Here is a 24,055-nt window from a genome sequence, read left to right as displayed (position 1 = left end):
CTAATTTGCACATTTAAAAGATATGTTTCATTTAACGGTGCTATAGAGAAGCGGAGAGCAGAGAGAATGGTTGCGAATAGCTGGTACCTGCTCCGAAAACAAACAAACAAACAGGCCTGACAACGTGGAGGGGAATCGGAGCAATCTCCAAAGTCAAAACCTCAGAAAGTGACAAGCTCACCACCCGCAGCCACTCGCGTCCTCCCCGGGGTCACTCCCCAGGCGCTCCGCACCACCCCCACCCCTGAAATCCAAGACCCAGGTCTCTGACGGCCCGGATCTTGTCCCGGGCACCCCCTGGCGGCCATCCACGCACAGTGACCTTTCAGAACGCGGGGGCCGGGCTGATGAAGTAGGGAGAGAAGGGGGTGTGGTCTTCTCGCGTGAACTAATGGCGTCATCGAAGCGACGGGCCCGGAAGGAAGTGGCGGGCTGAGGGGTGTGGCGGTTTCTGCGGTTGCACTGGGGTTCGGACGAGTACGGCGCGCCTGGAGGGACAGCCTGGTACGCGGCCCCCGCCCCTTAGTGAGCGCACTGGGCCTAGCTGCGGCCTCCGCGGAGCTGATCGGCGATTCTCCTCGGCCCCCGCCCCAGCAGCCTTTTCTCCTTCTGGGGCAAGAAAGCAATCCGTCTCTGTCCCGTCCCTTCCCTCAATGACCCAGGCGGGATCGCGCTAAGGCTCTTGGAGCCCCAGCCCCTACTCAGGGCGCTTGGAACGCGTGACCTCTCTGAAGAGGACAGGGAAGGGGCCCGAGGTGGGGCGGGAGTGATCTCGGAAGGGAAGGGCATTTGCAGAAAGGACGTGGCTGCAAATCGGTAGCTGGAGGCCGCCACAGTAAAATAAGCGCCTCGAAGATGTCTGCGCCCGACTTCTATTGGACCCAGGAGGCGGAATGCACGCCCTGCGCGGGTTGGCCCAGGCACGCTTGACTGTGAACTTTGCTGTCAGTTACCCTAGTTTTTGCAGAGCCTTCAGTGTTCAAGAAATGAGTTTGTAGAAGCCAACTGTTTCTCATCCTGGTGCCCGAACGCAGACCCAGGAGTCTAGAGTCTTTGCAGTCTGGGGAACCTCCTTTCTCCCCTAACCATGGGCTTGGGGACCTGTCAGGTGCAAAGTACCAATCGAGTATATGGGAGGGAGTGTGGCTTCAGTCTAATTCAGAGCCCTCTCCCTAATAGGGCCAAAGGAATAACTGGGAAGGTGAGCAGACGGAAGGCCAGAGAATCTCACCTGGGACTCTGCTAGCATGCTGTCTCTGTCGCTCCAGCATCTGAAAGGAGTAAATAATGGTTTCCTTTGAAGTGGCAGGCAATTAGGACTGGGAGGCTCTGACCAGAATTACATGCCACAACTGCCTGTCGTTTGACTTCCCCTGTAATTTGGACCAACATACTGCAGCTGCCTCTCTTCCTTTTACTAGTATGAGTGGCTCCAGTGATGGCACATTCATGTTCACAGAAAGAAAGCTATGTTCTGAACGCTGCCCAATTAGCGTTGATTCCGCCTTGGGTCATGGCTGTATCCAGAACCTGCTTCTTCAATGAGGTGGAGAACAGAATTCCACAGTTAAGGAATGGGACTGTTTACTGAGAGCAAGGATGAAGAGAGTTGTAGATCTAGCCTTGTGTTCATACTACCAACAGGCCGTTATGAGCCACTACAGGGAACTCAGCTTGGTGAGGTACTCTTCTGTCATAGCTTGTCTCCTGCAGGGCAAACCATACACGTTTTCCCATATCTTTTTCCCTAGGATAAAGCTTCACTGATGGCTCAGTTGGGAGCAGTTGTGGCTGTGGCTGCCAGTTTCTTTTGTGCATCTCTCTTCTCAGCTGTGCACAAGATAGAAGAGGGACATATTGGGGTATATTACAGGTAAGGCAGAGACAGGGAGAAGCTTGCAATTTCCTGTTAAACGACTCTTTCCTAGTCACTGTCTAGCAGGTTGTGCTAAATAGCTATGTTTATGTTTTGTTAAATATGGGAGTCTTTTAGATTGTGTTTTTGTGTTAGTTACCGTGGGGAGGGGAGTACATATATGAAGTATGTGTGTATACATATATAAATGTAAATATAAAATTTAGTAGCCTAAGTTGATGCCATTGATAGTGATTTAGAGACAAAACCTAAAGGACACCAAATCATCTCTGAAATGCTTTCTCCTACATCCCTTTGGGCATCTTGGTGCCACAAGGTTACCTCTGAGGAATACCAGTTTTTGATGGCAACTTAATATAGCCTGCTCTGCAAATTTGGACCTACTCTTCAAAATTAACATTTCGGAAAAAATGAAAGAGCTTGCAGATTGATTTGTATCAATCAAGGCAAGCCCTGGAATAGTGGTTCTTACAATAAAGGAGCCTATTATGTCACTGTTTATCTTATTGCTTTTTTTAATGTATCTTTTACTTCAAAATGTAAAGCAAAGAAGCTCTTATAAATCTCGGATTACTTTCCTTTTAGTAAACTCCATAACCAAGTTTTTTGCTTTAAGTCTTTATGACCCCTTCTTACATGTACCCAGTGATGCTTATTTCTGGATTGCTTTCTAGTAAGTTCTGAAAGTCTGGTTGGGTTTTCCTCTCTCCTTTAATTATTTCTCCAAACCATCTGCTTATATGTCCCCCAAAAATGCCTTTAATTTTATTATCATTTACATATAACTTGATTAAAAAGGTAACTTTATTGCCAAAAAAATATTTAAACGACTTATAAAGCGTGCTTTAAATTATTCTTTTGGTCGTTGATGTCACTGGACTGCAACATTAGTGCAATTCATAGATAACTGTGTTCCTGGATTTAACTGCCTAAATGGGTTGCCACAAGCTCAACGGATATAACAAAGTAAAACAGACTTCCTCTCAAGTATAGCCAGGGATTCTGCTCCCTTTATTTCACTTAACTTCTGTGCTGAACTTTTTTTTGCTGCAAAAGCATGAATAATGGTTTTATGTTTTACCATTAGGCTTCCTAGAATATCAGGGTCTAGCCAGGAGGAAGAAAGGGATCTACAGACATGGCTCTGGCACTTGTCACTCTATACTAAACATTTATGGGGCTGAAAGGAAAGTTGGCCCACTCAGTATTAATGTAATAGGTACCTCTTGCTAAAATGAACCTGCTTCTCTCTTCCTCCTCTGCAGAGGTGGTGCCCTGCTGACTTCCACCAGCGGCCCTGGTTTCCATCTCATGCTCCCTTTCATCACATCATATAAGTCTGTGCAGGTATCCTTGGCTTATGTGGTATGGCTGGATGACTGCAGGTTTGGGATGTTGACTAATGCATGATTTGGAATTATTTAGCAATTGGATGAGTATAATGCCTTTTCAAGGAATCATTTAAGAATAAGGGGTGTGTGTGTGTGTGTGTGTGTGTGTGTGTATGCACGCGCGCATGTACGTATGTGTAGAATGAGGCTCTGGGCCATTCACTCTGGAGCTTTACTTGATTGTTGAAATAGTTAAATGGAGCCCTTGCCTTGGCCCATCAGGCTCAGCTGGGAATTATTTCTTCACTTCAAGACAAATCTAGAGAGGAATCTGTTGTGAATGTACAGAAGGAAAAGTAGGGTGTATGTGTCTGTGTGTTTTAAATTGCGGGCTACCAAAATAGATGGAAATAAAACATGGTCATTTTGCTAGTTCTTGTTTGAACTTCAGAGATGTGAACATAATTTTGGGGGTAGGGAAAAGGGAAGTTGAACTTGATGAAGAGAAATTACATATAAAATAGGAGTAGGATTAATTATGACAAAGCTAAAGCCTACCTAGGTTAGACTATCCATCTTTGAAGTATGTCAAATATCCTGGGATTCCTCATCAGCATTTTTCTTATAAATTTCTTCTACCATGTACTCTGCTTTATGGTTCTCAAAGTGCATTCATGCACATTATCTCATTTGAGTTTCACAGTAATCCTGAGAATGAGCTGAGCAGGTCTTATAGGCTGAGATAGGTTAAGTAAAGAATCTGCTATTTCAAGGACAGTAAATAGAAGAGGTCTTAGGACTCCTAGTCCAGGGTCTTTTTCACTGAACCATTATTACCCAGCTAATTCATTTGGTGGTTCACTTACAATGAAGCTGGGTAGGAACTTTGCTTGGTTAGTCTCACATTCTATAAGTCAGGAGGATTCAGCGAAGACAAAGCTCAACCCAAACAGGTATTCAAGGACAAGGCCATTTGGGATTCTAAAAATAAGTTTCTTTGTTCGTCACTGCCCATCTTACAGCATTTTATGTCTCTTATATTTCCAGACCACGCTGCAGACAGATGAGGTGAAGAATGTACCTTGTGGGACTAGGTAAGGTGCCTGGAATAAAGCTATTAAACCCAAATAAGAGGAAGGGCTATCTGGCTGGCTGCAGTAAGAGACAGTGAAAAGATCGGCACCCCTTCTTGATTTTACCAAGTTCCCTGCCCTTTGTTCTGATTCAACTAAGTGGTAGAATGCAGAGAAAAATCACAGAAGGTAGACAGGTTTGAGAGGGCCTTGAATGTCATGATAAGAAGTTTAGGCTTTTTCTGTTAGAAGTGAGGATCCTCTAAAGACTTTTAGCAAATAAATGACTTGATAAAGGAAGATAACTTTAACGTAACTAACTATGGAGAATATCTTAATGGTGGAGGAGGACTTAGGGGCAGGAATTTAAAAGATGACACCACTATAATTGGTCCCGCTGAAAAGTAAAGAAAGTTTCATCTGGGATAGAGTAATAAAGTAAACAACACCTCAGAGAAACTTTCAGACAGATCTCAAATTGGGACATCCCACAGGATAATTGGCCTGATTCTCGGCACAAAGTCGTATTTGGAGGGGCGTTGGGTTGAAAAGGAAACTTAAAAGACATAAACAGATGTAATGGTGAGCCTTGATTAGAACCTGGTCCAAAAATAACAGCTGTAAAAGACATGATGGAACTGTATTAGTCAGCTTGGGCTGCCATAACAATACCACAGACTCGGTGGCTTAAACAACAGGAATTTATTTTCTCACAGTTGTAGAAGCTCAAAGTCCAAGATCGAGGTACTAGCAGGGTTGGTTTCTGGTGAAGCCTCTCTTCCTGGCTGAAAGGTGGCTACCTGGCTGTGTCTTCACAGGGCCTTTCCTCTATACACACGCACAGGAGAACAAGATCTCTGGTGTCCTTTCCTCCTTTCCTTTACCAGTCCAATTGGTTTAGGGCCCCACCCTTATGACCTCATTTAGCCTTAATTACCTCCTCAAAGGCCCTATCTCCAAATATAGTCACTGTGGGGGTTAGAGTTTCAACCTGTGGATCTTGGAGGACACATAATTCAGTTCATAATAAGAATCATTGTGGAAATTTGAATGATTGGATATTAGATAATATTAAGGAATTATTGTTGATTTTCTTAGGTTTGGAAATGGTTTTGGGACTGTGTAAGAGAATGTCGTTATTCTTGGGTGATGTTTGCTAAAATGTTAAGGGGTAAAGTATCATGACTATAACTTTGAAATGTTCAGCAAAAAAAGTAGATCAGTCAATAAGGTAAAATGTGAACAGTTGTTAAATTTCAGCAGTGGCATATGAGTGTTCTGCTAGTCTTTCAACTTTTCTGTATGTTTCAAATTTTTTTTAAATGACTAGGGGAACAGGGAAGTGCTGAACTATGCTGAACTGTTATGAACAGGGAAGTGAGAAACGGTGACCATAAAATTCCAGTGACCTTTTAAGTTCTGAGAACTCCTCAACTTTATTTAGTCTTTTCCTTTCAATTGGTTGCTTTAATCAAAAGGCATTTTAGATTCAAAAGATATGAACTACTCTTTTCTCACTGGCATCTCAAAAGTTTCACTTTTTTCTTGGCGGAATTATTTTTAGGAAGTGTGCCTCCTCGGGAGTGTATTCTTGCTATAAGCTCTGAAGATCTACTTGGAGATCTGATATGCCTTCTGAGCTCCTGTGAACTGTTTTCCTTTTCTGCTAAGTCACACATCTTATTCCATTACCTAGGAGACTGCACTATTCCAGAGCTTATTAATGAGTTGTTTGTCCATTCTTCCTCTAATAGCGGTGGTGTGATGATCTACTTTGACAGAATTGAAGTGGTCAACTTCCTGGTCCCAAACGCAGGTACGTTTTTCTAGTTTACCCTGGAAGTACCTAGCATACTTTCCCCAGCATGCCACCCCAGTGTCTGCTGCAGCACCTCAGGAAAGGAAAACTACCGTCTGAGGAAGTTTTGAGTCCTTCTTTTTCCTATTCTGAAATTTCTCCTTCCCTCCCAGTGTACGATATAGTGAAGAACTATACTGCTGACTATGACAAGGCTCTCATCTTCAACAAGATCCACCATGAACTGAACCAGTTCTGCAGTGTGCATACGCTTCAAGAGGTCTACATAGAGCTCTTTGGTAAGAAAGCCTCTTCTGGTCATAGCCTGCCTTAGCAGCCCTGCTCCTTTGCACTGCCTGCTTCTGAGATACCCACAGAGTAGGATGGGTACTGATAGACAGGAGGTGTTAAAGAAGCCAGTGCTCACAAAGGGCATTCCTAGAAAATGCTGATGACAGTGGAAGGTCATGAGAGTAGTTGACCTTTGGGCACAGGAGTGACAGTGGACTACAGTACTCACTTCTGGCCTGACTCAGAGGACCAGAATGGAAATGTGTTTCCATGGTCCCTAAAACATCATTCTGTACTGAAGATAGCCTCAGTTCTAAAAGAGCCTTAGAGATCATCCAGCCCAACGTCTTCATTTTAAGATAAGAGTACTGAGGTGCAAAGAGAAAAAGTCATAGAGATATTTGTAGTAGCTAAAGCTAGAATTTCCCTCTCCTGGCTCTCACTTTGCATACTTCCCACCACATCACACTGAATGAAGGGCACCCAAGAGAGTGATGAGAATGGTACGTCACATTTAATTCTAGAACCGAGACCAGGAACATAGCTACTTACAGTTCCTAGGACCTTTATGTTTTTTTGTTTGTTGTTTGTTTATTTGTTTACCCTATACCTATAGAAATGAATAGGAAAAAGCTTAAAACAAAAAGGATCCACGTGCTTAAGTAGACACTTCTCATCTTGTTTACCTGGTCAAAGTAAACATAGCCTAACTTCAGCAGCAAAAGAAACATTTCAGCAATGTTACAGTTCTTTTGTGGTAGAATATTCTTATTTAAACTTTCTGCTAGAAGTTTTCTAGTAGCCAGTGCTAAAAGTAAATAGATTTTTCAACCCATAGCATAAGTGTTCTTGATACTAGGACTAGATAGTGATATTTCCCAGGTATCTTCATAAAAAAACCCTGAGTGAGAACATTTTTTCAAGTAGACAGGAGGAATCATTGACATTACACGTGATCTTAATTAAGCAAACAACCTCTGCACCATGTTTCAGATTTGGGGAATTGTCAGAATCACTTTTAATTTTTCTGCTGTAGAAAATGAATCTAAATTCACTCTATAGGATTTAGATTTATTTTACTGGGTTTGGGTTCAGTGTGCTTTTAAGAAAATTTTTATAAATTTTCTATTTTTTTTACCTCAAACTGATAGAATTTTATAAAATATTAGTTTTCTCTCTAGCCATTGTTTTAGAACTTGTGCCATTGAATGAACATTTCAACACATTTGAAACAACAAAAGACAAAAGATCTCTAATTTCCATGAAGAGAAAATTAAAAGGTGAAATTGTTTTGCATTAGAAAACTTCTTACTGTCTTAAAGATAAACTTGATAGCTTAGTAAATTATAGCTTCTTGTACAGAGTAGCTGGGAAAATGTATTTGTCTGAAATTTTTTCCTTTTTAAAGTTCATTCTTGCCAGCAAGCACTGTTTTGCTTAGAAGGTATTTGCCTCCGTAAAGGAGAAACTTGTCTCTAATCCTATTTCTAAAATGTCAAAGGTTTTTCTCTAGTTACCTTCCCCTGAGGATTCCTAGCCCTGACTTTCAACATAACTGCATAATTCTCATCACTGCTTATTCTGATGCATCCTCTTTGCACATTTTATAAAAATATTATCTAATACTTGTTCAGAAGTTCACCTGAAGAACCTTTTTGTGTATACTTAGTGATACAACTTAATCAGCATTGAGCAGCATAACTGTAACATATAAACAGCTTATTGCCAGTATTCCTTTGGTGAGAAACTACTTTGTAAAATATTTCTTCCAGATTTTCCTGGAAAGTTATTAGCCTAGGGCCACAGGTTTCTACCTTGAGTCAGATATAATTTGGTCTAATAAATGACTGTGTTATTATGAACTCAAGGTGAGTACAAGCCATCTTACTTAAAGTTTGGTGAGTTTCTTATTTAAAATAGAAAATATGAAATATGATGTTTATCTCTAGTTGTCAAATTGTTAGGCCCATACCAAGTGTGAGGCACTGCCTTTATGGGCATTTCTCCCTCACTGCTGAGAAGCTTTTGAGAGTATATCCAGTATATGGAACCATTAAAATCCCTTGCTTAATGATATGACAGTTGAAGAAAACACTGTTTTATACCCTAACCATCAAAGCATAATAATTAAGTAAGTTCATTGTTTTAGTTATTAACTAGCCTGAGCACATCTCTGAAATGACATGGGCAGCACCAGTTTGAGCATCTATAAAGACAGGAGTTATACTTGCTGTTTCTCAGAGGCTCCCGTTTGGGCACAGGTGACCAAGAATGGCCACTTATAGCAGATGGCAGCTGACAATAGGGAGGTGATTTAAGTTTACCTGTCCCGGCCTGGTTTCGTGGATTCTTTTTCTTCGTGTCCTTTTAGGATCTTAATGATGATCTCATGGGCAAGAGGCAGGGAAGAGAAGGCCCAGGCCAGAGAAGGCAGCCTGGTGCTGCTGTCCTGGGATCACAGCTGGAAGGGAGGTCAGTTATAGCTCTTCCTACACTTGACTGTGAAACAGCTCGTATGTGCTTTCCAGACAAAGGAATCAGGACCAAAGCAAACAACACATCAAAAGACTTGGGCTCGTTTCCAGAACTGTAAATTTTTATTTTTCCCTTGTGTTATTTGATGGAGTTCCTAATGGAAATAGCCTTCCTTGGGGCTTTTCTTGACGTCAGAATCTGTTGCTCTTTTAGAAACTTCTAAAATTACTAGATTTAATGTGCTCGGCTCTTTTCAAAATACCTAACATAGCCATTCTACCTTCCTTCTTCATGAAAACTGCATTCTTGCCTTCTGTTTTGCTCCTGCTGTCTGGGAAAAAGCTGCCGCCTGACTCAAGAAATATGCTAGAATTGTTGTTTGTTCTTTTTTTAAAAAAACTCAATTCCCTTTTGGGAAAGGTTGATATTTTCAACAACCTAGGTGATTCTATCTTGAGGACCCAGGAAAAGAATACTCTCACATCTAGCCTATGTAAAGGGACTGTGTAGCCATGTTGCTCCAAAAGTCTTGCTGGCGATCTTTAGATTTTCGGGCTATGGTAAGCACTTTACTTTGGGAAGACCTTTGCCTGTCATTCCTGAGTTGATGTTTTAGTTTGTACTCTGCCCCCTGTACTTCCATCAACCTTGCCTAGAAAGCGTGACAACTCCTTTTCCTGTCTTTCTTGATTCCAGATCAGATTGATGAAAATCTCAAACTGGCTTTGCAACAGGACCTGACCTCCATGGCCCCTGGGCTTGTCATCCAAGTAAGCATTGCCACCATGGGAGCGTCCCCTGATGAAAGTGCATCCCCAGTGGGAGCTGCTTAGGTTCCTCACCGCCCTCACCTTCCCATCAGGTGCTATTTTTATCCTCCAGGCTGTGCGAGTGACAAAGCCCAATATACCTGAGGCGATCCGCAGAAATTACGAGTTGATGTGAGTATATCCTCTGCCTAAGCTATCACCACCACTCTCTCCCACTTCCCATTTCATCACATCTCAGAGTTAACTGAAGTCGTGCCAGGCTTTTATTCCCCTTCTTGAGTATTTGTCATAGCCCATTAAACTGTAGGATGAAGCAGGCATGTCAGGACAATCATCTGGGCCCTATAACTATGATTGAGAACCACAGAGCAGCCCTTTTGAGCAGTGATGCTTTTAAAGGGGCCAGGGGGCCTTGTTTGTGCTTCATGGCTCATACCAAAGAAGATAGGAGGGAAATAGGATTAAGTAGGCAGGCAGGTGTATTTTACTAAAATAAATTATGCTTTAGTTCCCACAAATGAGTTATTTTGGAGAAGGAGAGCCATGTTATTGTCAGCAACAGATCTGCTTTTACCTGGGACATGGAATGGCCTAGGAGAGAGTAAGAAATCAGAGTTTGCCTCTCCTCAGCAGGAGAGTTTGGCTTCTCCAGAGGACAGTGAAGTTTCTCTGAAGTTTTTCCACAGTGGCCTCACAACTGCATACTTTTCTCCCCTTCAGGGAAAGCGAGAAGACAAAGCTTCTCATTGCAGCCCAGAAACAAAAGGTGGTGGAGAAGGAAGCTGAGACAGAACGGAAGAAGGCCCTCATTGGTCGGAATGGGGTTCTGTGATCCCCTTTCAGGGCAGAAGGGCTGGGATGGTGGGAAGATTCGAGGAAGCCTCAGGCACTGTTAGACCACATGGTTCTCCAAACCCTTTCCACATATAGGGTTAACAGTCATACTCCCGGAAGCAAAGCTGAACAGCGCATATTTCTTTCCTAAATACATTGTCAGATCATGATCAAGGGCAATGAGTTTTGAGTTTCCACATATCTCTTAAATGAAAGGAGCCTTTCCTGTTAATTCTTAATTCATAATGATAATGGCTAATACTTACTGAGCACTTACTATGAGCCATGTACTTTTCTAAGTACTCATATGTGAATTCTCTCACTCCTCACAACCAGGTGAGGGAAGCACTATCGTTAACCTCACTTTACTGAGCCGAAGCACAGAGGTTAAATAACATGTCCAAAGTCATATATGGCAAGTAAGTGGTGGAATTGGAATTCAAATATAGGGACTCTGCCCCAGAACCTTGGTTCTTAACCACTACACTATCCTATTAACAAACCTGACTGCTTCCTTAACTAAAGTGGCAGGAGGAAACTTTTTAGAGGATATCTTACTCCTTAAATATTCTTTTGAAAGAAATATCCTGTGATTTAGGAGAGAGGTTAGGGCCTATTCCTTGCTTTCATTGGAGAAATGATTCATTTCCTTTGGGCCTACATCTCCCCAGTTATTATCTCGTGCTGACATCGTTGTTTGTGCTCAGTGGTACACTTCATCTCTGCCCGTGTATGCCGGTCAGGGCTGCCCTCTGGGGCCAGTGGCTCTCTGAGCTTACCCACGCTCATGCATCAGGAACTCAGATCAGGTGAAAGGGGAAATTGAATCAAACTTTTGAAATATCAGAGCTCTAAGCCTTTTTTCAACTTCAATAACATAGAGGCAGAAAAAGTGGCTCAGGTTGCAGAAATCACCTATGGACAGAAAGTGATGGAGAAGGAGACCGAAAAGAAGATTTCAGAAATTGAAGGTGAGCAGAAGTGAAATTAATGCCCGAGTTTTCCTCAGACCCCACCTCGTAGCAAGCGGGTGGGACAGTCCCTTCCTTTGCTTTTAATTCTCTGTCATGATTTCTTTGGAATATCACTTTTTCTCATGCTTTGACTTTGGGACAGGCATGGGTCAGGCTAGCATCAGTTTTCCACTTCAGGGAGCATTCATTTTTTCAACAAATGTTAGTTGCGTGCCATCAGACACTCTTATGTTAGGTGTCAGAAAAGAGAAAATCATACGGTCCCTGCATCCTGGAGTTCAATATCTGGCATTGGAAATAAACTAGGACGCCAGGCCAAACAGCAGCCCCTTCCCTCATGCCCTACCTGCTCCTCAGAAGTCAGTAAACACCATAGCTCTGAGCCCTGAGTCTGCTCCCACAGTCCCTGTAGCTATTAAGCTAGGTATGAAGAAAATGCCTTTTCAGCACCAACAACACTGGAGCTGGAGAGAAGTGTTCCTTTGCTGGCTCCTCTGAATATTATTTACCTTCAGTTCCCTGCCCCTCAGCTGTCACCTCATTCCCACCACCCACCTTTTTCTTCATGTGATGCTTTATATCAAGCAAATTCTAGGACAAAAATGGGACATCAAGGCCCAGCTTCAGGTTACAAAGTGCTGTGTCCAATTGTATTCACTATGGGGCCTGTTGGGCTTTTCAGGGGCCCAGTGAGATCAGCAGCTCCTCATTAGGGAGCTCTTAGCAAAACAACACATATTTATTTCTTATTAATACATGTCATCAGGTGCTGAGACCAGTTAAGTCAGCCGCATGCAGCCAGAATCCCAGTCACACTACAGGCTCCTTCCACCCAGGGTCATGCTGAGGGAGTGCAGTAAGAACCAACCCGACAGACCTTTCTTCATAGGCTTTTTGCTACAAATATTACTCACATGATGCTGGCCTCATTCCCAAGGCAAGGAAGTAAATATCAAAAATTTCTCATCAGCTTGACAGAAAGTTAGTCTCAGTGGAGTGTGAAAGTATATTGCTTGCATAGTAGAAGTTTAAATAGGTCTTAATCCAAACAGGTGTTAATCTGGACCATGGCTTGTAATTCTTAGAGTTGTGCCAGTGTAACAACTGTTAATTTGAACCTTTTTGAAATGATTGATGGACATAAAAGGGAAATAAAGTTGGAGAGGGACTGAACTATTGTTTATGGCAGGGGCCCCCAGGCTGCAGACTGGTACCAGTCCATAGTCAGTTAGGAACCGGGCTGCACAACAAGAGGTGAGCAACAGTGGGCAAGCAAGCGAAGCTTCATCTGCATTTGCAGCTGCTCCCCAGCACTAGCATCACCACCTCAGCTCCACCTCAGATCATCAGGCATTAGATTCTCATTGGAGCACCAGTCTCTGCCAAAATGATTGGGGACCACTGGTTTATGGTGTTCAGTTTTAGGGTAGATCCGCCTCTGGCTGTATTCAGAACCTCCTTTGGGCATCTCTCGCTTTTGCTGTGTAGCACAGGAGGGGTGAGGTGGAAAGCTCTGAGACTAGAGGTTTAGGTGGAGTCCCTTCCCCGTCCTGGAGCTACACACAGAGTGACAGGTGTGTAGAAACAAGACGTGTCTCTGGGCAGCAGTGCTTTTCTCAGTAATGCTGTCAGAGATGTTAGGCACAGCAACAGACTTGCTCATAACTAGTCCCCACCACAGGGAGATGCTATCAAAGCACTTTTTCATCCCGGTTCAGTGTCACAACTGGTGAAATAGGAAAAAAAAATGCCTTTTTCCCCATTTCCCAGAGGAGGGAACCAAAGGACAGAGTAAAAAGAACAATCTCCTCTAGGTCACAGAGGCAATTGGGGAAAGTTACAGGGACCAGACCCAGTGTTCTGGTAGCCTCTGCAGTTCACTTCACTGCATTCTCTCCCGCAGATGCTGCATTTCTAGCCCGGGAGAAGGCAAAAGCTGATGCTGAGTGCTATACTGCTATGAAAATTGCTGAAGCAAATAAGGTAAAGGCCCAGTGCCTTCTGGCGAAGAGAAGATATATTTGGTTATAAGCTGATGGTGTTTGAGTTCCGGGTGTTGGATGACCACCAATACCCAAAGGCCCTTGTGGCCAGAAGTGATGACTCCTGTGCTGTATCGGACAGGTACTTCCCTTTTCCTTAGCAGTGCCTTGATAGAAATGTAATTTTTGTGCTGAACATGAAAATTCCTAAAACTATTGCAGCTCCAGCCTTAAAGATCTGAGATTAGTTTCTCTTAGTGAAGTGGTTACCCTGTTACTAATGTAACAGTGAGACCAGGAAAAAGTAGAGAGGGCATATATGTCTTTGACAGAGACCCTCTCCTTATGAGAACCAAAAGGGTGCCACCCAAAGTTTTCTCAATCTGGTTCTACCTAAGTCTTCTTTACTTATTTTTTTTAACAGCTGAAGCTGACCCCTGAATATCTGCAGCTTATGAAGTTCAAGGCCATTGCTTCCAACAGCAAGATTTACTTTGGCAAAGACATCCCTAACATGTTCGTGGACTCTGCAGGCAATCTGGGCAAGCAGTTTGAGGGGCTAGCTGACAAGCTGAGTTTTGGCTTAGAAGATGAGGCCTTGGAGGCAGACACTGAGGAGAATTGAAAAAAAAATTTATGCCACCTCAGATGACACATAAAGAGATCTTTATTTTTTAATGATGAACTAGGATGACCCTCCCTCCTACACTACCTTCTTTAACTCTCTTCCATGTACTGTGGTGCAAAAAGAAGAAATGGACTTGAATCTATTCCCCTGGGAAGGGAGGGCAGGGATTGATGATTTGGAGTTTTATTCAGGTAAGTAGGTTATATGACTTCTGTTGAGATTTGTAAACCATAGGGTTGAGCTTTGACCTCCAGATATTAATTTTTGACCTTCGAAGCTGGCTTAATTAGGGATGCTGTCATTGAGGAGTGGGAGAAATAGAGGGTGTTGCCTGTAGGTGATTCGACTTCCCTTATTTGAGAAAATGCAGTCCAGTTTTCTCACCCTGCCTCTGAGGTGGGAGATGCCTGTGGGCAAGGCTCACAACTGAGCAAATTTGTGCTTGTAAGTTTGCCAGGAGCTGTGGGGAAACAGCTGCAGTGTGTTTGGCTTTCCTGGCGTTTTTGTCAGCGCATACATTGTTACTTTAGAGGAGCACTTCCTGAGCCCTCGTAAGGCAGAACTGGTGCTAGGTTTTGCAAGCTTTTCTATACACTACCCTCCTTGCCCTGGGCTTAAAGTGGTGATTCTGACTACATTGCCAGAGTCAGGGTTTGGTCACCACCACACAATTCTTTTTAAAACTTTTCACCTATTCTATGATTTGTTTTTGTTTTTTCCTTTCAATCTGTCCATTGGCTCCAGTCAGCCTTAAGAAGATGGGAACAAACAACTCAAGTGTCTTAATAGCTGCTGAAGTGGGAACATTATGTCTGTTAGCCACTCTGGTACTTGCTTGGCAAACGCTATATGTTCCTTGAGATCAAGTGTCTTTTTATTGCTGTGGAGATTCTACATTGACGAGCTCTTCTGGAAAAGAAAGGAGGGCCATCCAAAAGGTTTCCTAGTCTAATGCCTGTGGCTTGTGCTGGGAGTATGAACATCACAGTGATAAAATGGAGCCCCTTCTCTAAGTAGCACGTGTATTTAATTCCAGGGCTCCAGGCAGCCACATGACGATCAGAGTGATTGTTCAGTCTCCAGAGACGGCTGTGTAGCTATAGGTCAGAGTGAATGTCCCAAGTCCTGGGTTGGAAAGACTGCACCAAAATCTGTTCAAATGTTTTCTTTTTCATTTCTAATTAAAAGTTTGAGTCACTCTGGGAGATTTGGGATGGGGGAGACCAAACATCAAAGAAAGGTTTTCTTATATCCTGGAACTGGAGTCATGGGTGGGGCGGGCATCCAGTCTGTATAGCCCATGAGTTGTGTACCAAATTAAGTGGAGGGCAGCTATCCAGAGTTAAGTTAACTTGCAAGCATGTTAGTATTCTCCATGACAAGCTCTGGCTTAGAATTTGGCCTTGTTATTAGCTGTCTCCTAACTACCACCACCACCACCACGCCGCCTCTACCTACAAAAAAAAAAAACCTCCCACTGTACCCCTCTTCCCTCAGTGAAACTGTGAATGCTGCTTTCTGGCACAGATTCTCCACCTCATTTTTGGTCCCATGCCCAGACTTCTGGTTCATCAAATGGCCCCAGAACTCAGGCCAGCTTGCTCCTAAGTAGCAAGTTTGGATAGCATTCAGCCTGCCTAGGAAGAAACAAAGTGTTAACTCCTCTTAATTCAGATGTTACCCTTCTTTGTTCTAAATCTTGGGACTAGAGTTTTGAAACCACTGGTCTTGATCACACTTTGTGTAGGCAGCCAAATGTTCCTGGGAGTGATGGCTTTGTATATGCTCAGGAGTCCTCGCAGAAGGCAATCTCCCAAGACCAACATAGGATATCCATTATTAATATATACTCGCCTTCCTCTCATTTCAATGCCATTGATCACTTGTTAGAAGCAACATGTCCAGCATCCCTGATTTACATATGTGTCTGCTCCCTTTACTCTGAGACTTGTTAAGTAGGCCTCAGAAAACACTACTCTACTGAGGTAGAATAAGAAGCAAGGATAACTCAGTCTCCGAATAGCACGTTTGCTCAGGTTCTTACCCTGAAAGTCTCTCTAATACTAACATCCTATGATAGCTTATCGCTTGCACTAGATACTCTTTGACCACAGAAGAGCCTTAGTGAAGTCCTGCACCTGCCTCCTCAATGTTAACGTTGCTTCCTCTTTAAACAAAAAACAAATGTTGTAGTACCCATTTGTTTAAATCCAATGGTTGTACCTGCCTGAATAGTAAGATCATGAAAGTCAGCTGTTTCCTTAGCATGGGAAAACTAACCAATCTGTTTGTGTGGCTTTGTTTCTTTAACACTAGAAAATCTGATCTTAACATTTGAATTCTAAACTTGTGAAATGTGACAGCCTGCAATTTTGTAGGCAGTAAAATCACGGCTGCTATTTATAAATGGAACTTCTCTCAAAATAAGTAACTGTTTATAAAATAGTTTTTTAGGATTTTCCAAGGAAAAGTCATCTTGGTTGAATGTTTCTCACTCATTAAACTTTGCAGAAGTGATGTATATTCAGTACAGTTTTTAATTACTTTTTATATAAGGACAGAATATTTGCAAGGAAGCATTTGTTAATAATTTTTATATGACTAATATTAATTTGGAGGGATCTATAATCATATTAAGTTGAAGGAGGAAAAAAATCACTGAAGGAATTTTAGCAATACAGCAGGTCCTCAAATAACATCATTTCATACAGCATAATTTCATTATAACGATGAGACAGTAAGAACTTAACTCTTGTTTATATCAATTAGCCTATGGTAAAATTGGTTTCATTTTGTGCAGTTTCACTTAAAGTCAAAGAACCTATTGACGATGTTGAGGACTTACTGTACATTGATCCAAAAAAAGTAGATGTTTTATAAATGATCTGTTGCAATTTCTGTGGGTCTGTCTTTCAACACTGGTAAGTGTACCATTTATAGAATAAATACTGAAAATAAGATTGTCATATTTACTGACTTACCTATTAAGTTTGAAGATAAAATGTACAGATGCTCTTCAGCATACAATGGGGTTCTGTCCCAATACATCCATCATAAGTTGAAAGTATCATTAAGTTGAAAATGTATTTAATACACCTAACCCAACCTACTGATCATTCATTATAGCTTAGCCTAGCCTACCTTATACATGCTCAGAACACTTACAGTAGCCTACAGTTGGGCAAAATCATCTAACACAAAGCCTGTTTTATAATAAAGTGTTGAATGTCTTAATGTAATTTATTACGCGTATTGCTTTTACACCATTGTAAAGTCAAAAAATCATAAGTCGGGGATCATGGCTAGTAGCTACTCTGTGTATATGAACTTAAGTACTTTAGTTCTATTCAGTGTCTAGCCACTGTTTCTATTGTTTCCTTATAAAAGAGGTAATAGCCAATCACTTTGTGTTTGTATTTCATTTCTGCTTTTGTGTAAGCTGGTGATAGAATAATCAAATTAATTCTACTTCTTAAGAGCCCTGAGGGCTTAATGACCCTCTTTGTAACTGAGAAATGATTCTTGATATATTAATCTATAGATAAATGATATACTGGATTAATTGCCTTGGGTTGATAGCTGGAGGAATTGTTTTGGACAACACTAAAGGTGTGAATTTATGTCTTAATTTTATTTTTAGTCTTGCTAAATAAAATGTCTTTGTATTTACTTTTATTAAAGTAAATTTAGCAATAGCTAATATTAGAATAGGTAATATAAAGAAATAAAACATCCCTGCCCAGGAAATTGAGTATAAAATCACCCAAAAAATATATTTGGATGAATATGTATCCCCATTATCAATGTAGAAACACTAAACAACTAATTTGTGAACATGGCATAATTCTTGGTAGGTGCTATAAAGATTTATCATTTTAAAGAATCCATACACCACTGCATTTCTGCTCTAGAAGGCAGAGGTAATCTTCAGTTGACCCAAAACTCATTATGATATCAATTCAATGAGAAAGTCTCAGTCTCTACTTTGAAAAAAATGCCCAGCCTACAATTCCTAAATAAAATACAGGATGCCCAGTTAAATTTAATTTCATATAAACAATGAATAATTTTAGCATAAGTATCTTCCAAATATTGCAAAAGACATACTTGTACAAAAAAAGTTATTTATTGTTTATATGAAATTAACATTTAACTGAATATCCTGTATTTTCATTTGCTTAATCCGGCAACCATAGCCTCGGATTTCTGAAGTGTTTTAATGGTGCTCCCAAACTTTCTCTATTGGTTTGAGGACCTACTACACCAATAATATGGACTTACAATTAAATAGGCAAGTTAAAAATGTAGATACTGGAGTTAGACTGCCAAGATTCAAATCTCTTCTCTTACACTTCCAAGGTATTAGGTCTTGAATAACTTATTTAACCTCTCTGGGCCTCAGTTTCTTCGTCTGTAAAATGGGTCAAGCGGATTAAATGAAATAATGCACATTAAGGGGTTAGCACCATGCCTAGCATGTATGTGTTCAAGAATAATTTATTTTCAATTATCTAGAAAAACAGGCTAGAAAGTACACAACTATTAAGTGGGTACCACTAAGTGGAAAATCAGACAGATGTGATAACAATAAGATTACAGATAGGGTAGCACACAGAGGAAGAAGGGAACGACGTTGCAATGCAGCAAACGTTGCAGTGCGGCATAGCTCTACAGAAACAGCATGTAGAAAATAAGCTGGTTTGCCCCTGTTGAGTCCGAATTGCTAAGTTCTGGGCTCTAATTAGGAAAAGAGTTGAAAAAGCTAGAGAGAAAACAAAATGTTAAAACCAAAAGAAAAATAGTTTAAAAAATAAAGCTCATGGGTCTACCCCAGAAAAGGCAGAAGGGAATTTTAACAACCTTACACTTATAAAAGTTACATAATGGTTGGCTAGGTATTTTCTAGCTCCTCAGAGACCAAAGTAGAGGAAATTAGCTTGCAGAATACAGTATTTTTAAAGATTTTACTTAAGACTGGCCAAAATTTGAAATGGGGAAAAGTGGTTATCTGCAAATAGAAAATAAATAAATTCAAGGATTAGCATAGACAACATTTTTTTCTTTGATGGTCTTCAGAAACTGAGGAGATTCTATGCTGTTTGGGGTAGTTTAAATGTTATTCTTTCTATATGAAAGATCAAATGATCTCTAAAGGTCCTCTCCAGGTCTAGGGTTCTAGAATCCATATTGACATTTCAAAAGCCAAATGTGACAGCATGTTTGCAGAAGGATTGCTGTCATGGCTACTCTAGTTGAATTCATTTAAACTGGGACATAGGCACTATTTCTCCATTTCTCTTCAGAGCCAAGTAACCAGGCAACAGTAATTTTCTATTTTATCTTTTTTTTATTCCCCAAAAAGGATCACAGTAAGCTCAGAAGGAAACAATTTTAAAATCCATAAATGTTTTTCTCATAATTCAGGGCCTTATACTATACTACAGGGTGAATGTTTTAAAAGCTTGACAGCATTTATGGTGAATAAGTATATTAGGTTTTAGATTTATAAAATCTGTTCCTCTGGATATTTGGCTTTTAATCTTTCTCTTTTCTCTGTTGTCCTTGCAAGCTATTGGAGAAATTTAAAGACAATTACTGGTGATGAAGTGATTTTGGACTTGCATTTTTTCAAGGATTAGGTAATAAGGAAGGATGAAAGGTCAAATTAGATGGTTGATGTCCCAGAAAGAAAAAGAGAAGAAAGTAAAAAAGAAAATGAGAAAAAAGCAGAATGACGTCGATTCTAAAGCACAGCTAAGAAGAAATTGGAAAATGTGAAATGAAAATGGGACTGTAGTCACCATGATCTTTTTGTCCTTATTTCCATTCTCATAAGAGTCATAGAATGTTAGAGATAAAAAGCGTCTCAGAAATGAATCCACTCATCCAAATTCATGTCTTACTCATCTTGGTCTCCCCCAAGGTACCTTTACAGAGGAATGCCTTAATAAATGTTGACTAAATGGATAACTGTGGGGCAGGAGGACTCAATTCATTGAACACTTGTACCTGTTTGGGGGGAGCACTCTTCTAAGTGTGTTATACAATATCTTGATCTTTACTGCAAGCTCTGAAGAAGATATTGACTCTATTTTATAAATGAAAAACAGAAGTTTGGTTACTTATCCAAGATCACAGTTTAATGATGAAACCAGGATTCAACTTGTGTCACTCCTGTGCCACCTCTACCCAATCTTGCCAGCACTACCATAATTGGTTTGAAATTTTAAATCATTCTTCCAAGACCCTTCTGGGAGCCACACACACATATATGCCATGATATATGCCAGGTAGGGAGCTGACTATAACTCAAAGAGACCCGACCTATTAAAGGAAGATACACCTACTTGTTGTCATACTCGCCTATCACCTGGATTACATATCCTTTAGATCTATGAAGTATTGATAGTTTAAATGTTTTCCAAATAGCCCATCACTTTGTTTCATACTCACCCAATACTTCCTATAGACATCCCTGCACCATGATCCCCATTGCTGTAACCTCCTTGTTCCTCTCACCACTGACTGATGGCTAGCACCTTCCAACTTTGTATCGCTATAGCAAACATCTATTCATACTGTGAAGGGCCATTCTAGTCATTTTTTAATTTTTATCACTTTGGCAGGAATAGAAATTATCAAGTCCAGAGGCGTTTGAACACAATTACTTCTAATGTCTATGACAACCCTAGTCTACAGATAACCAGTTATGTGTACCTGCTAAATGAAGACTTCCCAAAAAGAAGTCCTTGATGACATTCTGCTCAAAGTGATTTTGTTGGAGTAGAACACATGAAATTCCATCTCAGGCCCTGGAGTCTGGAAAGACAATGAAGAAGAAAGTTTACCTTTGCTTTCCAGTTACTCCTCAAGACAACCTGGAGAATAAACTGTAGCCCTTTCTCCAACATAATAGCATCCTACTTTATTAAGTTGAATTAATGTTTAAGAATCAACAGTAGAGCCAAAAGTCCTTTCCTTAATAAGACTGATCTCTACCTGCCCACAGCACCTACTACTTCACCACCTGAAAAATGCAGTATTTTACTGTATTAGTCTCTACTGTCTGGCTCTACATGACGTTTATGACCTTCATTTTGCCCAGAGCTGAACAAGAGAAGACTCGAGAATTGGACTGAATATGCGCTGAGCTCATGCTAGACTAAAGCTTCCTGTGCGCTCCTACAAGGTAGCACTAATCACAGGTGGCTACTGACTGCTTGAAGTATGGATAGCCAGAACTGAGACATGTTGTAAATCAAAACTACGTTGGATTTTGGAAACTAAGTAGGATTAAAAGAAATTAAAATATCTCATTTGAAGTTTTTCTAATGGTTACATGTTGACATCTTATTTTGGATATATTGAGTTTAGTAAAATGTATCCTTAAAGTTTTTACTTTGTGCCTGTTCGAAATTTTAAAATTACATATATGGACCACATATTTCTATTGGACGGCAGTGGTCTAAAGGATGACAAGATGAAAATAACCATACATTGGAATAATGCTGGGTCTTTTGTATCTCTTAACGGTTCATCTCAAGAATATCTGATCTACTAAAGTGATGTCCCTGGCTCTAGCGGGTTCTAATCCTGGTACCTGCGCACGTACAGAAATCTTGGTTGATAGTTCTTTGAAAGCCAGGACTAGGACCCCAAGAACAGGCTGCGTTTTTGCGTCAGGAAAATCCCCACTGCGGCGGCTCCATGAGGGCCCTGCATCCTCGCCCCTGCGCCCAGCGATCCGCCAGGAAGTCCATGGCGACCTCCCCAAGATGGCCGCCGCCAAAGGGCGGGGCCGTCCGCTAGCCCGCCTTCGCCCCGCCCCCGCTCTGCCCGGTGTCGATTGGGTGAGACGATTCGGTACTGAGCACCGATTGGGCCATACGGAGACGTGAGGTGGGCGGGACCGGAAGGTGGTCTCAGGCCGGGGGTGCTAGAATCTGGGGCTCAACGTTGGTCTCTTGGGAATGTGGAGAGCTGGCAGCATGTCGGCGGAGCTGGGAGTCGCGTTCGCTCTGCTGGCAGTGAACGAGCGCGTGCAGCAGGCGGTGGCACGGCGGCCGCGGGTGAGGAAGGGCACGGCATGGCGGCTGCTTTGAGGAAGGGGACACTTGCGTGGGAATAGGTCGTCACGGTGACGCAGAGGGCTATCCTGGAGGGGCGGGACCAGTCCGCCGCCTTGGCATTAGCACGGGTTGCAGAGCCCCCAAGAGGTAGCTAAGGGTTTTCCTAGTGACCTCAGATGTATCAGGCAGGTTTTCTGGAGGTTGGCTTAGTTGGAGCAGAAGGTATCCGCTACCCCGGGAAATGACTAGTCTCCAGGCATCGCGTCCTTTTGCCCATCCCGCTTCGTGTAAGGATCAACAACGCCAGCGGGCGGGGGAAGGACGAGGCCTGTGCCAGCAGCTGTAGGAGAAAATTTCCACTACAAGAGCACCCGAAAGGAGGCCAGATCCGCCTGAGATCACGTGTGTGGCAGCGTCTAACAGCTACAAGATTCTCAGTAGATGTCAGTTCCACGCGTAGGCAACGGAGGGAGTAAATCGGCTGGACTTTTGGAGCACCTGAGCTGCACTTGCTCAGTTGGGGCAAGAGGCAACTGATATTTAATTTCCTTAAGAGGAGACTTTTTTCCTTATAGGTATTTCATTTCCTCTTGAAATTTTATCAGACCAAGGGTTAATATCTGCCCCCACCCAGCCACCCAGTGCAAGTTTAAGCTGAATGGTATGGAGACACGTTCGTACAGAGAGGTCAAAGAGTTCTCTGATCAAATATCTGTGGTGTCAGAAATCAGAATATTGGCCTGGAGATAGAAGACTTGTATTAGTATAGTCTTTCTTTGGCTACTAGTTAGATGTTACCTTGAACAAGTCACTTAACTACTCTGGCCCTGAGTTTCCTCATCTACATAGGCAAGAGAATGAGAGCTCTGATTGCTCTGATTCACTCCTAGAGTGAATGTTCTATGATTCTCAATGATTCTCTGAGAAGAAACTAGGGATTTCCCTAATAAACATCACACTGAGAAGTTTTCCCAACATAACTCTCAGTTACATTTGCTGCCTGTTCTACATTTCTGTTTGGAAACCATGAATTCATCAACATGATACTAGGAGTTACGACGTGGTCTCTTAACTTCTGAGGGCAGTAATGAAGCCCTCAGAAGGAAAAGGAACTCTTTGCTAATTGACCTGACTCTTCAAGCCTTTTGAGAATACTGTGATTCTGTAAATATTGCAAAGGACGATGGGATCTATGAAAACAGCTATGTAAGGAGAGGTGGATTTCTTACTCTGTGGATTTGGTTGCAGCAGAATGTGGGGAAGCCTTGCTTGCTATGTAATGGCCATGAGAACAGGGGTCAGATAGGTCTACTCTGAATCCAGAGTTTTTTTGTGTGTCCCTGCCTCAGTTCTACTGGTTCTTGATTAGACTAAACAATAGATTACATAGTTATCTTAAGTGGGCCACTTTTGAAAGTGAATAGGAGCAGTATTAATAATTACACCAGGATTGGAATGAGTTTCCAAAACTGTTAACTATGGGGTTTCAGAATCCAGAAGTCACCTCTTTTCTAGTCATAGAGCAATGCCTTCCCTCAGTGAAGTGATTTTTAAACCTCCAACTTTGGTATACAAGAGAATCATCTGGAGAGTTTGTTAAAAAGGAGATTCTCAAACTCCAGCCCCAAAGATTCCAATTCATTAGGTCTGGAGTGGGACCCAGATGAGGCTGATGTAGTTGGTCAAAGACTGCATTTTAAGGAAATATACTGCTTTTACTTACCTGCCCAGCTCTCCTGAGAAATGTCTTTTGCTAGATAGTAAAGTAGCCAACAGATTTAGATGCGATGCATTTGAAAGACAGTTGATCAATATTATTTGATACTAATCTCCCTTGTAGTATTAGAAACATGAAGCTTACCAAATACCAAGTTAAAATCTATACCAATCTATTATACAGGATCTATCTTACAGGACTTACTGGGATAATATTCCCAAACATTCCATCTGGCTC

The 24,055-nt window shown here is 41.7% G+C and overlaps 2 protein-coding genes across 4 annotated transcripts in view; both read left to right on the top strand.

Moving 5' to 3' along the window:
* Positions 1–375: 375 nt before the first annotated feature.
* ERLIN2 (ER lipid raft associated 2) lies at positions 376–17,432 on the top strand. Of its 2 annotated transcripts, none has more exons than XM_006916314.3 (12): positions 376–504; positions 1,752–1,873; positions 3,142–3,223; positions 4,255–4,301; positions 6,035–6,096; positions 6,252–6,377; positions 9,541–9,614; positions 9,727–9,785; positions 10,335–10,426; positions 11,330–11,419; positions 13,326–13,405; positions 13,829–17,432. In XM_006916314.3, exons 2-12 carry the CDS (start codon positions 1,767–1,769, stop codon positions 14,027–14,029), a joined length of 1,020 nt encoding a protein of 339 aa, XP_006916376.1. In that variant the 5' UTR covers positions 376–504; positions 1,752–1,766; the 3' UTR covers positions 14,030–17,432. The 2 variants fall into 2 exon arrangements, with proteins under 2 accessions (XP_006916376.1, XP_015448392.1); XM_015592906.2 differs by lacking the exon at positions 376–504 and adding an exon at positions 523–920.
* A 4,505-nt stretch (positions 17,433–21,937) lies between these two features.
* The window catches only part of PLPBP (pyridoxal phosphate binding protein), an 8,533-nt gene continuing 6,415 nt past the window's right edge, over positions 21,938–24,055 (top strand). For both annotated transcript variants that reach the window (XM_025049985.1, XM_006916313.3), the window contains exon 1: positions 21,938–22,101. In XM_025049985.1, coding sequence (XP_024905753.1) covers positions 22,003–22,101 — 99 coding nt within the window. In that variant the 5' untranslated portion in view covers positions 21,938–22,002. The remainder of the gene's footprint in view (positions 22,102–24,055) is intronic.

This window comes from Pteropus alecto, unplaced genomic scaffold (genome assembly GCF_000325575.1).
Source record: "Pteropus alecto unplaced genomic scaffold, ASM32557v1 scaffold24, whole genome shotgun sequence".
Classification (NCBI taxonomy): Eukaryota; Metazoa; Chordata; class Mammalia; order Chiroptera; family Pteropodidae; genus Pteropus; species Pteropus alecto.
The sequence above is the reverse complement of the archived record's forward strand: the minus strand, read 5'-3'. Positions and strand labels throughout refer to the sequence as shown.

What these genes read in the sequence shown, in the direction of transcription:
- ERLIN2 (XM_015592906.2), top strand. Translation starts at nt 894, where the DNA reads ATGCACGCCCTGCGCGGGTTGGCCCAG. An exon ending in CATCATATAAGTCTGTGCAG is followed by an intron (nt 3,224 to 4,254) that starts GTATCCTTGGCT and finishes TTATATTTCCAG; the next exon opens with ACCACGCTGCAGACAGATGA. An exon ending in AAATTGCTGAAGCAAATAAG is followed by an intron (nt 13,406 to 13,828) that starts GTAAAGGCCCAG and finishes TTTTTTTAACAG; the next exon opens with CTGAAGCTGACCCCTGAATA.